Here is a 14,080-nt window from a genome sequence, read left to right as displayed (position 1 = left end):
TAGCTACGTGAAATGGGGAAAGTCCTTTAACCCCATTTGCATCAGTTTCCTCATGTGTAAAATGAGTTGGAGAAAGAAATGGCGAACCACTCCAATATCTTTGCCAAGAAACCCCAAAACAGGGTCATGAAGAATTGGCCACAACTGAAAAGGGACTGGGGAATATTTTATATATGTTATATTTCCCCTCCTACCCCAGGGCATCAACATTTAGAGGATGCAAATTATAGCAGCTATAATAACTGATCCCAGAAGTGAAGCTCCATAAAGGCAGGGACCGTATTTGTCTCTTTTTTAATTCCTTACCTGGAACACAATAGGTGCTTTAAAAAAGTTTATTGACCAATCAGTTAGAATACTAGATAGCTTCTGAGGTCCCATCCATCTGGGACAGTCTACAGTTTTATGTCTTAGTAAATGTTTATTGATCAGGAGTAGTGATGCTTGGACTGGCATCCATCTTTACACCCCTGCAGACCTCCACCCCGCACCATTTACCCCTCCATCTTCTGGGTCTTTTACAAACAGCAAATGTCAACATCAGATCTCCTTTACCTGCGACTGAAGATGAGCCCTGGATGGTAACAGCCGTTTGGTACGTTTGTAGATTGTAAGCTATGTGCCACAGAACTTTGTCCACAGTGTCAATCAAACCCACCCCGATAGAAGGATTCTGGGGAAAAAGAAAAGGGGAGATTGGTGAACAATAGTGACATTTAAAAATCACATTTGATGAAGAAACATTATGCTGAGGAGAAAGTGGACTTAATTGTAGGGAACATTCCACTGATATCAGCTGGGATTCTCCTTACCAGCAGGAAAGGAAAACATGCCAGCCTTGACTTAGGAGAGCCAAGTTCCGATCTTGCCTTGGAAGCTTGTGATCATAGACAAATAGTTTAACCTTTCAGAACTTTGCTTTTATCATCCTTAAAACCAACCTCTTGGGCTTAAGGGCTAGGCATATCTTTTGTCCTTATTGAGTTGATTAAGCCTTATCTACTCTCCATGACCTCAGTTTGGTATTTTCTTGGCAAAGTTACTGGGGTGGTTTGCCATTTCCTTCTCCAGAGCATTTTGCAGAGAAATTAAGGCAAACAGGGTTAAGTGACCTTTCCAGGGTCACACAGTTACTAAGTGTCTGAGCCTGGATCTGAACTCTGGAAAATGAGTCCTCCTGATTCCAAGTCCAGTGCTCTACCCATTATACCACCTAGCTGCCCATGCATACCTATAAAGAGTTATGTAAATGTGACTTTACTATTCAATAAACATTTCATAAGGACTCATTATGGGCTACAAACTAGGCTAAATGATGGAAATTAAAAGCTAAATAAACAAATAAATTAAAAACCCAGTCCATGCCCTCAGGAAGCTTGTTTTCTTTATTGTTTAAAGAGCCCAACCAGGTAGGAAAAGAAACCATTTTCATTCATTCATGAATCACTAGGAATATAACTTTGCTGATAATATTCCATATTTCAACAATTTCTAAGTTTATTTACAAAGAAAAAAGAAGGCATGCACACACACAGGCTCACACACACACACACACACACACACATGCACACACATTTCTCTTATGGCTTTTTAAATTTCCAACAGAACTTTAGAATCAAAAAGGACTTTGGAGGTCACTGACTTATAGCTCAGAGGCTCACAAATTTAGACCTGGAAGGAACCTTAAGTGTAACATTCAGTTCAATCCTTTCATTTTACAAATGGAGAAACTAAGAAACAAAGAGGGTAAGTGACTTGCCCAGAGTTACACAGCTTTAGTGTCTGAAATGGGGAAACTGAGGCACAGAGAGATTGAATTATTTGTCCAGGGTTACATAGCTAGCAAGTGACAGAACTGGGCTTAGAATCCCAAGTCTCTGATCCCAGATCTGGTGATGCTTTCACTGACCACATGGTGGTATTTCTTTCTTGAAGAAGCCTACATTACCTTCGAACCCTTATCATTCTCCTAAAATTAACTTCCCAGGATGGTAATTTCATATCGTGGGGCCCCTCATAACCTTCTGAGAAAGTACCTCTTTTGTTCATTGTCAAACAGAAAAAAAAAACACAACAATACAGAGGATCTGTCTCTTTTCTCAGACTGACCTTCGACCCCAAAGAACCAGAGCTCCTAAGGTGGCATTTCATGGGATTATAAGACTGAGAACTGGGAATCTCAGAGGCACCTTGGGCAGAGGGTCAGGGGAACACTGGTTTAGAGCTAAAAGGGACCTTTGAGGCCCTCCTTTCATTTTATAGTAGGTCGTCAGTCAACAAGGATTTATTAAGCTCTCTCCATGTTCCAGGCACTGTGCTAAGAACTGCAGACATGGAGAAAAGAAAAAGAGGTTAGGGGCAGAAAGAACAGATAAGGAAACTGATGCCTTGAGAGGTGTCCAGAGTCATACAGTATTAAGGAACAGAATCAGGATTTGAACCCATGTTCTCTGCCTCCAAACCCAGGACTCTTTCCATCATACCAGAGGAAGAGATTGAGGTGGGGGGCGGGAGGTTTGTGGGGAGAGTAGAGAAACAACCACAGTTACCCAAAAAGTAGGAGACAAGGTCAGTATATGAACCCGAGAATCTTTACTTCAAATCCAATGCTGGTTATAGCGATATAACCAAACAATCAATGACATTCATAAAGTGCCTACTTTCAGAAGCAATTTTAGCATCCAGAGTAGCAACAGACCCTGGACAAACAGCATGAAAGTATGCTCAAATCAACTTTATAATTCATGATTTGACAATAATACAAGACATAATACAGACAAATTCAGTTGAACAATGTGTGGGATCCGTTATTATAACTGTTATAATTTTGATCCTCTGAATGTTGATGCCCTAGGGACAATGTCCCATTGCCCCACCCCAGTTTTGCCTTTGCATCCAACACTAATCTTTCTCCTCCTGCCTCAATTAGAACTCTATCATCTATTGGCTGCCAAACTCCTCTAGAGTTCTCCCACAATTCGATTTCCCCTGACACTCTAACAAGCTGGAAATAGAAGAGAGAGCTCAATTTTAGAAACCTTCTTCTAGGCCCATTGCCTGATTTCCAATAGGCTCAGCATATAATGGTGTAATGTCTGGCATGCATTCCTGTTAGGTGATGACTGATTCATCCATTCTGTTCAATGCATACAGAGTAGGAGAAAGGAACATCTGAGCCAGGATGTTTCATGATTATTTATATTCTGCAGTAGAACATTTGTGATAAGTTCATTTAAAATTATATATAAAGCACTACTTTTCAAGTCCTCCTTTTGGCAGGCCTTTAAATGTCTCTCCCATCAGAAAGAAACAGGGAAACATTCACTCTCCCATGCTCCCAATACACTGGGACAACTCTTTCATGAATTCCATTTGCCTGGGTTCTGAGCAAGAAATGTCTTTTCCACCCTTGTCTAATTTGGTTTCTCTAATTTACACAAGACATCCTCCCTCAATGGCATACCATCTGTCCTCTGATTTCTTTAGTTCTTCCTCTCCTTGCCAATATAAACCACAATGAGTTTTCTATGCTTCTGTTTTCCAAAAAAAAAATTTAATTCATTTTCTGTATAAAAGACAAGTAACTACAAAGCAAACGATGAATTATTGGTTTCATTCCAGATTACCTCTGATCCTTGTTGGGCTACAGATTGATGTGTTTACATGGTAATCATCAGAGGAAGAGCAGAGTAGCTGGCTGACCAAAGGCTGGCCTCAGAGCCAGAACACCTGGGTTCAAGTCTTGCCACTGATATATACCAGCTGTGTGACCATAGCAAGTGCCCTAAGGGACATTGTAGTCCAAGGGACATTCTCCTTTGGCGGCCTCCTTTAGCAATCTAATGAAACCTACGGAACCCCTTCTCCAAATATTTTTAAATGCATAGGAGTGTAAAGGAAATCAATTAGATTGAAATACAACTACAAAATGTTTTTTTTAAAAAAAAGGTCTCAGACCCCAGGTTAAGAACTCCTGCTTTAAAACCATAAGTTACAAAAGAGTCATTGATCTGCTGGTAGTGGAAGGAATTTACATACAGGAAGATTCTCACAATGATGAAATCACAGGTCAGAACCAAGAAAGAAAATTAGGGAGTAGCACGGTCAAGGTCTCTACCGAAGCCTCATTGTGATGTGGAGGTAACCCTAGGTTCTCAAATATTATACCATAAGTGACCAGTCTCTAGTAGATCCTTCAAAGTTTTTGTTGCTGTTCGGCCATTTCAGTTCTTTGACTCTCCATGACCCCATTTTGAGGTTTTCTGGCCAAAGAAACTAGAGTGGTTTACCATTTCATTTTCCAGCTCATTTTACAGATTGTGATTAAGTGACAAGCCCAGGGTCACAGAACTAATGAGTATCTGAGGTTGGATTTGAACTCAGGATTATGAGTCTTCCTGATGCCAGGCCTGGTGCTCTGTGCACTATGGTGCCCCCTAGGGCTAGGTCCCTCCAAAGCCAGGCTTTGAGTGGGTTTCCAGTGATGGACCCCATGTATTGTCATCAGCCTAGATCTATGATAGCCCAGGATTAATATTGGTTTAGCGAGGATTCATATTGGTTTGGTCCCCAGTCAATGATTTCTTTTCTGACCCAACACTTGCTCTGAGGTGGTGTGGCCTAGTTAGAAAGAGCCAGCCTCAGAGCACTGGGTTCAAGGCCCAACTCTGACTCCTATGATCTGTGTAACTCTGGGCTAGCTGCTTATTTCACAGTTTTAGACAATTCCCTAAGACTATAATTTGCAGAACATGTGCCAACCTACATTAGCAGAAGGAGTTTCCTCACTAGGAGTTAATTCCTTGTGCCAATGCAAACACAAATCTGGTAAAAAAAATAAAATAAGATAAAAAGAAAGGAAAGGAAGAAAAGGAGAAAAGGAAGGGGAGGAGAGGGAGAGAGGAGGGGAGGAGAGGCAGAGGGAGGAGGAAAGGAGGAAGGGAAGAGAGGAAGAGGGGATAGAAAGGGAGGAGAAGGGAGGGGAGATAGAGGGAGAAAGAGGAGAGGATGAATGGCAGGAGAAGGGGAAGAGAAGGGAAGAAAGGGGAGAGGGGCAGGGAGGGGAAGAAAGCTCAGGAAAACTCAATAACTCATGAAGGTGATATTCTAATCTATGGCAAGAGTTCTTAACCTATTCTGAGTTTATTCAGTCCAAATGAACTGAGTTCCTTCCCTGTTCATAAGGCCCTGGAAGAGGAACTATTTTTTTTCAAATATGGCAGGTCTATGTGTGACATTTCTAGGGAGATAAATGGAAGCCAAGATAAGTTTTGGAGACCAAGGTGACTTTTAATCTTACCTCATGTTTGTCTGTCCAACTTGGGAAGTGAAGCACCTCTCCCACAGTTTCTAAAAAGGCCTAAAGAGGAAAAAATAATTCTGCTTAGACTCTAAGAAGGCAACATTAGGCAATATCAATCCATCAATCAGCAAGTATTTAATACTAAGTGCCTACTGTGAGATGAGCACTGGGCATATACTAAGCATGAAACAATCCCTCCTTGCAAGCTTATAGTCTACTGGCAAAGACAAGTACAAATAAAATGTGTAAAGCATAAATATAGTTATAAATACAGATAAATATGTGGTTAAAAAAAGTATTGTTGGAAGGAGGACCTGGGGACATCAGAAAAAGCTTCATAAAGATGGTACTGGAGCTGTACCTTAAAGGAAAAGAGGGTCTGTGAGGCAGTGGGGAAGAGGGAGTGAGTGCATTCCAGTCTGGCATGAACAAAAGGAAGGCCAGTTTGACTGGATTGCAAAGTGTGAGAGGGAGAGGAATGTCCAATGAGGCTTGAAAGATAGATCAGGGGCAGGTTGTGTAATGCTACCTAAAATCAAATGGGATTAGATGCATTTTTTTCAGAAGTATGCATCAAGTTGGGTGTGTGTATTTGGAAGAGGGTGACTGAGATGCTGAAGGTCCTGAAGCTGACACCCTACAAGGATCATTGGAAAGACCTGGGACATTTAGTAATAGAATCACAAAATTTGAGGATTTGCAAGATACTCATTGTCCATATAGTCCAACTCATCCATGAAGACATAGCCAAGGGAGGGTCATCCAGTCTCTGTTTGAAGACCTCCAAGAAGAAGAAACCCAGCATCCCTCAAGACAAGCCATTGCAGTTCTGGACAGCTGTTTCTCTTAGGAAATTTTCCCTGACACTGACCCTAAACTGTCCTTGTAACTTCTACCCATTACTCCTGATTCTGTCCTGTGGGGCCAAACAGACCAAGGCTAACCCTTCCTCCAAAGGACAGTTCTTCAAATGCTTGACAATAGTTGTCATGATATCTCTGAATTTTCTTCTCCAGACTAAACATGCCCATTGCTTTCAACCCATAATCATATGACATTAACTCAAGGCCCTTCACAATCCTGAGTGCCATCCTCTAGACACTTTCCAGGAAATTAATGTCTGAGGAAGAAGAGACATGATTGCTGCCACACAGTATTGGAAGGACTGTGGCTTGGAAGTGGAATTAATCATGTTCTGCCTGTCCCAAGAGGACACAACCAGGAGCAAAGATGGGAAAGCATCCCAGAGGCAGAATTCAAATAGGTAAAAGGGGAAAACCTTCTAACCACAAGACCTGTGAAACAGTATCCTCGTTAGGTGGTGAGTTCCTTATCACTGGCAAAGTAAGCAAAGACTAGAAGACCACATGTTCCGGCTGTTAAAAAGGACACTCCTGCTTAGCTCTGGGCTGGACCAGATTGAACTCTCAGAATTCTTTTTGCTTTAAAGTTCTATCATTTCAGTCTGAAGCAATTCTGGACAGTTTTGTGTCAGGTCAATCAGAGATATCTGTATTATGAAGGTTCACTGAGAGATCAGTAGGTTACTTATATGTTTAACTTTAAGGTTTCTATGAATTTTGCTTTCAAATTTTAAGGAATTCTCATTCCCAGAGCTTAAAATATCCCCAAATCTCTCTTTAAAGAGGAAACCACCCTCAAAGCCAGCCAATAGACAGTTTTTCTGCTGACCATATGACAAATACAACCATGTAACTTTCCTTTGCTTAAGAATTTTCAATGACTCTTGAAATAAAATAAAAACTTTTCAGTTTGTATTTTAAAGTCCTTCATAATCTGCCTTCAACTCCTCTTTCTAGACTCCTCTATCTCACACTGCTTCTCATTCTCTAATTTCCAACCCAATAAACCTAGTTCCTGTGCCCTGGGTCATCTCTCACCCACATACCTTTTGAACAAGCTGTCTCCCATTCCTTCCTTCACTCCCAAGCCTAGAATGCTCTCCCTCCTCACCTCTGACTCTAAAAATCCCTAGTTTCTTTCAAGACTCAGCTCATGTCATCACCTACATGATGCTTTCCCTGATGCTTCCCCCTCAATTGTAGTATTCCATTTTTCAGTCAAAATTTTATAAATATATATTATATATGTGTCTATATATAACCCCCTCTATAGAGAGGGGGAACTAATTTATATTGGTCTTTGTGTCTCCATTGCCTAACACAATGCCTGACACAAAGTAGGCATTTAATCAATCCTTGTTGTATTCAATTCAATTCAATTGGATTGGGTTGGGTTGGGTTAGGTTGGATTGGATTGGATAGGATTGGGATAAACTCATGAAATGAGTGAGGGGGTGTGATTTGGAGCACACTGAACTGCTTAGCAGTTTGGGCTGAGATACATGGAGGGAGAAGGGATGGAAGGTGCTTTCCCCTGCATATTTTTTTCAGGGAATTAACCTGAGGGAATTTCCCAGTCTGGAATCATGGAAATACCACCAGACTGAGGGTCAGGGCAACTGGGTTCCAGTCCCACATATTTTATACCTTGCCTTTGCCTTCTCTAGGATTATCTTTACCTCTACAAAACAAGTTTTGACTATACAATCTCTAAGGTTGTTTTCAGCTCTAATACAATCTAAAGCAAGCAGGTGCGGTTGGGGGACAGTCTCAGAAATTCTAGAGGCTGGCAGAGTTCTTCTTGGGCATAGTTCAGGGAATAGATAAGCATCACTGGCTCTTTATCAGCAGGTAGGTTGTTTGAGTTGCTGCCATTTGTTTCTTGTTGTCTTTGTTCATTTTTTTTTTATTTTCCCCGTTTTATCCCCAACAGTGTATTGGCAAGAGTAGTGGCATCTCAGCCGAATGTTCCCCGTTATGCACAGCTTATGAAATTGATGGTTTTAATTTGCAGCAATTAAATATCGAGCTGCTGCCGCTACAGTATTAGGTGTGAGACAGATTCTTCTCATTAGCAATAAATAAATAACACAACAGGCACTGTTTGGGAGTGGGGGTGGGGGGGGATGTTTTTCTCTGCTATCACTCAAAGTTGTCTGTCATTGTTCTACCCGGTTCTTTCCAGTATCATAATTTGGCTGGAATGATTTTTTGTGATGCTTCTCAGGAAATCTAGGCTGCTTCTTAGAAGATACACCAGGGAATAAAGCAGCATCAGCCAATCAGCAAATATTTATTAAACAACCACTTTGCATAAGGTTTGGGGGGGGGTTCCCCCACTAAGTCTGAGGATTCTGCATTGAAAGAATTCAACAAGCCTGAACTAAGCACCTACTGTGGGCCAGGAACTGTCCTTGGTACTGGAAATACCAATTTTTTTTTTTTAATGGAACCCTTTCTACCTTTGGTTCAGATACGGGGACTGTGCTATAATTAGCTATAATCTATACCTATATATATATATATATATATATATATATATATATATATATAAAACAAATCTACATCTATATTCATATCTATTATACAGAATAACTGTCTATATCTAGCCAATCTCAGACTTCAAACCATGTTCTCCCTTGACCATTTTTTCTTACTTGGATAGGTACTCCTCCCCACTCCTCACTCTCACCCACACCTCATATAATAATTAAAGTAAGACCACAATTGCTTCTGAAAAGACCCAGTCAGTAACCCCATCTAAAGAACCTCTAATCCTCCCTGTGAGACAAGAGTTCTTAACTGGTTTTACATCATAGGACCCCTTTGACAATCTGATTAAGTCTATGAACCCCTTCTTGAAATCAAGGTTTTATTTTTTTTTTGCTTTTTTTTGGAGAGCAATTTGGGGTTAAGTGACTTGCCCAAGGTCACATGGCTAGTTTTTGTGTTAAGTGTCTGAAGGTGGATTTGAACTAAGGTCCTCCTGACACCAGGGCCTGTGCTCTATTCACTGTACCACCTAGTCACCCGAAATCAAGGTTTTAAACGCATATGATGCAAAGAATGACAAAAGAAACCAATTAGAGTGAAATCCAGTGACCAAAATATTTTTCACAAATAAGATCATGGAGTCCAGGTTAAGAAACCCTGTAGTCTGACAAGGAGTTCCCTGTATTTATTAGCTTCAGAATAGCTTCATAGAAATTGAAATCAGGAAACCTAGATTTCTAAAATATAAAATAAAAACCTTTTCTGGCTAATTCCACTATATGTTTTCCCCCAATTAGAATATAAGCTCCTTGAAATCAAGGACTGTATTTGCTTTTATATAGGTATCCCTAGCATTTGGTACATAAAAAGAGTTCAATAAATATCCTTTCATCCATTCAAAGACAAATAATGAGGCTCTAGTCCATAAAGGACACCCCCTCTCTCTACCAACCTTCTAAAATGAAAAAAAAATATATAACTTTAAGCAGGAGACTTGCCCTGTAATGAGCCCTTTTAAAGCCAAACGAATTGGGGACATTGATGGGCAAATGGTGCATGGAAATAGATGGAAATGGGTCTGACAAGTGGCTTAGAGATCCTCTGTGTTCTTCCCCAAAGCAGACTTCAGAAATCTCTGCTGCTTTCCTCTCAGTGGAGGCTGCCTTGGTAATGAATCTTCCCAGCATGGCTCCCATTTGATGGAGTGCTCAGCAGCCATCAGACTTGGTTTCCCCAGTAGCAAACACAGAGTTAGAACAGTTCAAAGTTTTTGAATCTTCTAATGGTTTGGGGTTAGGAAGAAGGGGATGTCATTGATTCAGACAACAAAGAAAACACCTTTAAAAACATTCTCTTTTCCAATGTTCCTTCCATTGTTCCTGATCTTCTTAGCCCTTCACTGCTTGTCCTATACACAACATAAGAAGTTTGTACCTCTGATTCCAGAGTCTTCTAAACATTTCCAGGTGTTAGGATCATATATTTAAAATTGTAAAGGAGAGAGAGCTTTCCCCAAAAAAGAGGTTACCTTCCATCTACTCTCCAAGAATCCTGGACATGGTTACTTATTTACATGTTGTCTTAGAAGGTAAGCTTCTCAGGGGCAAGAACTGTTCAGTACTTGGTACTCAGAAGGTGCTTAATAAATGTTCACTGATTAATTACTCTAGTCTAAACCCCTCATTTTACAGGTATGGAAACTGAAACCCAGAAAGATAGTGACTTCAAAAGAATATATACTCCTTATGTATCTATTTCATTTTTGCTTTTGTCCCAGCATATAGCAGGTACTTATTAAATGTTTATGTATTGATGGATTGCCCAGTCACAGGGGGAGTAAGGGACAGAGCTGGGATTTGAACTCAGGTCCCCTGACACCAGAGAAACTGCTTTTTCAATAGTATTACTTCTTTGCCAAGCTCCCAATGTGAATACTCCACTTTGCCCATTCCCCTGGCATCCTCATTTAATTGGTGAATAATTAATGCTTGGCAAAGACATAATTTTGAAAAAGTATAACTACAAAGCCAAAGCATGCTTCTGAGAAGGACTGCTATCAAGAGAGTTTAGTATATACTATTAGTGTTTAATGTACAAATCTCCCAAGCATTGGGTATCTGGGGATGGAGAAAATTAGCCGTTCTTCTCCCTCTCCATTTGTCATATATTATTCATGTCATTGGTCTTGACACATTTTTGGGTGGAGTGAAAGAAGGAAAAAATAAAACAAACATTTATCAAGCCCTTACTGTGTACCAGGCACTGTGCTAAGTACTATACAAATATTACCTCATTTAATCCTCTCACAACAATCTAGGAAGTTGGTGATATTATGATTCCCATTCTTTAAGAGTTGATGAATCTAAGTAGACAGGGGTTAAGTGACTTGCCCAGGGTCACATGGGTAGAAAATATCTGAGGCTGGTTTTGAACTCAGGTCTTCCTGACTCCAAGCCCATTGTTCTATGAACTATATTGCCTAGATTGGGGGTGGTGAGGAGAAGGAAACAGAGAGAGAGAGGAGAGGAGAAGCCAGACCTAGGATTTCATTAGTGAAGCCAATTTCTCATAAGGAGATTCCTTCTATAAATGTATATGGGCAACTATTCTGTAACTTGTATTCTTAGAGAGTTATCTGGGTGCACCTAAAGATGGCCCAGAATTTTACAGTCAGTTTACGTCAAAGTCAAGATTTGAATCCAGATATTCCTGACTACAAGACCAGCTCTATCTACAATACAAAAATGCCTTAGTCATGCTAACATGTTCATATGCTATATGGACAATTGGAGAAATGCCTCTTTCACCACCAAGCAAGCAGCAAAGCCTGTTCACATTCCCAGAATTGTTTCTGAGAGCACTTTAATCAGAGTTCCAAATTAGGCTGCCTCCTCGATGAAGTTTTTCCTGGTCCCCTTCCCCATGGTGTTAAAACTTTCTCCTTGAAATGTCTTTCTGTCTATTTCAAGAGCATCAAAGTATCCCAGAGCACAGAATACTGGGCTTAGAGTCAAGAAGACCTAAGTTCAAATCCACCCTCAGATACTTTCTAGCTCTGTGACCTTGGCTAAGTCACTTAAACTTTATTTGCCTCAGTTTCTTACTCTGTAAAATGGGGATGATAAGAGCACTGCCCTCCCAGAGTTGTAGTGAAGATCAAATGAGATAATAAATTAGAGGTTAGCACAGTGTCTGGTGGAGAGTAGATGACAAATAAATGTTAGTTGCTGTCATCATCATCATCATTATATGGGTATATGTGTTTTCTTTCCAGTAAAAAAGTTAACTCCTTGCCAGTAAGGGTTGTTTCATTAATGTCTTTGTATCCTGAGCACCTTGGCATACAGTAGGCACTTAATAAGTGCATGCAGAAGTTTGGTCCCAAAGATGAGATATGAAAGGGCTTCTCCCTACCCCTTCTTCCCCATAATTGTAGACTTTTTTTGATGACTAGGTTAATTTTGATTAACTGGGAATTTTTTCACTTTTTTTTTAAATAAAGTTTGGCTCTTTTGGAGTGGGAGGGACATATTTGGGAAATGAAGGTTATTCAAAGAAAATAGCAATATACACACACCCATATTCAACAATTCAAGCATATGTGTGTGTGTGTATGTATGTATATACATTTGTTGAGCCTATATACCCTAAATCTTTCTGAGCAAGAAGCTGACAGGGTAGTCACCATAGCCCAGCTGAATAGACTCAAGATGTGATAGGGGCTTGCTCTAGGTCTGAGGCTTTTAAAGGGCATTAATTAGGAGCCCTCCATTTCTCAACTGGATCTTCTTTTTGAATTTTGTAATTTTGCCCAGCTCCTGAAAATGGAGAAAAGTGAGAATGGACTAAATACAGGAGCTCAGATGGGATTTAGGTGACCTTGAAAATCTTCTACTTCAAAGATCAATAATTTCTTTAATGTGGCTGTTCACTCCACTGAGGCAGGTCAAAGACCCCATAGAGTTTAGGAGATGACCCTCAAGAGTGGCCAAAACCCCTCATCTTCCTCTAGACCAGTGGTGCCAAACTCAGGTTTTCCTTACTCCAAAACCAACATTCTTATCTACCGTACCATCTGACTAGCTAAGTTGGATCCAGGCTGATTTTCACACAATAGATATGACCAGTCAGCAGCCCAAGTTCAAAACCTTTCTATTTTGGCAGCTGGTGTAGCTGCTGGTGTAGCCTCCAAGAACCCAGAGTCTCATCAACAACCCACTGAGATTCTCAGAATCACAGTGAGCCTCAGGGGCCATTTTGAAAAAAAAAACTGTGCCTAATTAATAATCACCATATTTGCAACATTCCTGAGAAGGGAGTGGTCAACCAGTCTCTTGCTGGAAGACCTCCAATGAGGAGGGACTATATCCCAAAACAACTGTATCCACTCTAATTGTCATAAAGTTTTGCTTTGCTGTGTTTACAGAGAAGAAAACATAGGCTAAGTGACATAAGTCTAACTCTGCTTCTTCTCAAGCACCAACCAACTTGGTCCTAGCTCCACCCTCTCAGGTCAAACAAATCTAATGGACCAGAACAGGACTGTGGGTGGAGATTTAGAACCCTATTTGGTACAAAGCCCACTCTGCTGGAGTTATAATGTGCTCTCACTACAATGTGCACACATCTCTTATATCTGCAAAAATCCCAAAGTCACACATAGTTTATTTTCAAAGATAGTTCCAATATGGTGGGCCCCCATGTGAGAAGCTTTACCTCAGTGAAATTGAAGGCAGTATCCTTTGACAGAGACTCATTGGGTAAGCTGATCGACATGTTCTGAAGGTAGCTCAGCATGATCCCTTCATGCTCAGAATTGCTTCTTTGCTCATTCAGGTTGGTTATAATGGGACAATAGACATCAGTGGAGACCTAGAAAAAAGTAAGACAAGATATTATGAGTCCCTCCCTCTAAAAATTCTATCCATAGCCTTCTATGGAAAGTAGACCCATCCAGTTTTGAGACTTTCCCTTCTTAACCCATAAAAAATCAAGGGTGAGTTTGTCCCCTGCATCACCTCGTATCTGAATGCAGAAGCAACTGAGAAAATGGAGAGCCCCCTGCCCCTCCATCACCTCCCCCTCCAGTCCTAGATCAAAGGTGCTATGAATACTCTTTTCTCTTCGTTCCTCCCTTCACCCACCAAGAGCAGAACACAAGCCTATGGCTTCTAAAGTCCATTAGGACCTTCAAGTATCTTGAGAAGCAGCCTCAGTAAGAGACTTTTTTAGCAAGAAGTTACGGGAATCAGAATGAAAATCAAATGTTCTAAGAAACCCTCCAGACATTCTCTTACCTTCATGTTGGTTGCAGCAGTAGGAGGTGTGGTAGAAAGAAATACTTGCTTTCCTAGAGGGAAAAAATCAGTTTTCATTAAATGAAAAGAAAAGGGATAGTCCTTGTTTGTTCATTTTTCCCCCT

General features: G+C 40.6%; 1 protein-coding gene across 2 annotated transcripts in view; it reads right to left on the bottom strand.

The window, feature by feature from the left end:
• LOC138170670 (adhesion G-protein coupled receptor D1-like) overlaps window positions 1-14,080 on the bottom strand; it is a 476,753-nt gene that overhangs the window by 419,825 nt on the left and 42,848 nt on the right. For both annotated transcript variants that reach the window (XM_069100393.1, XM_069100969.1), the window contains 4 exons: window positions 13,956-14,008; window positions 13,375-13,530; window positions 5,300-5,359; window positions 556-673 (listed from right to left, as the gene is read on the bottom strand). In XM_069100393.1, the coding sequence (XP_068956494.1) occupies window positions 556-673; window positions 5,300-5,359; window positions 13,375-13,530; window positions 13,956-14,008 (387 nt within the window). The remainder of the gene's footprint in view (window positions 1-555; window positions 674-5,299; window positions 5,360-13,374; window positions 13,531-13,955; window positions 14,009-14,080) is intronic.

Source organism: Petaurus breviceps, unplaced genomic scaffold (assembly GCF_028583685.1).
Source record: "Petaurus breviceps papuanus isolate PSGF00001 unplaced genomic scaffold, PetGlider_PUasm1.0 100, whole genome shotgun sequence".
Lineage (NCBI taxonomy): Eukaryota > Metazoa > Chordata > Mammalia > Diprotodontia > Petauridae > Petaurus > Petaurus breviceps.
Note: the sequence above shows the minus strand (reverse complement) of the source record. Positions and strands in the feature narration are given on the sequence as shown.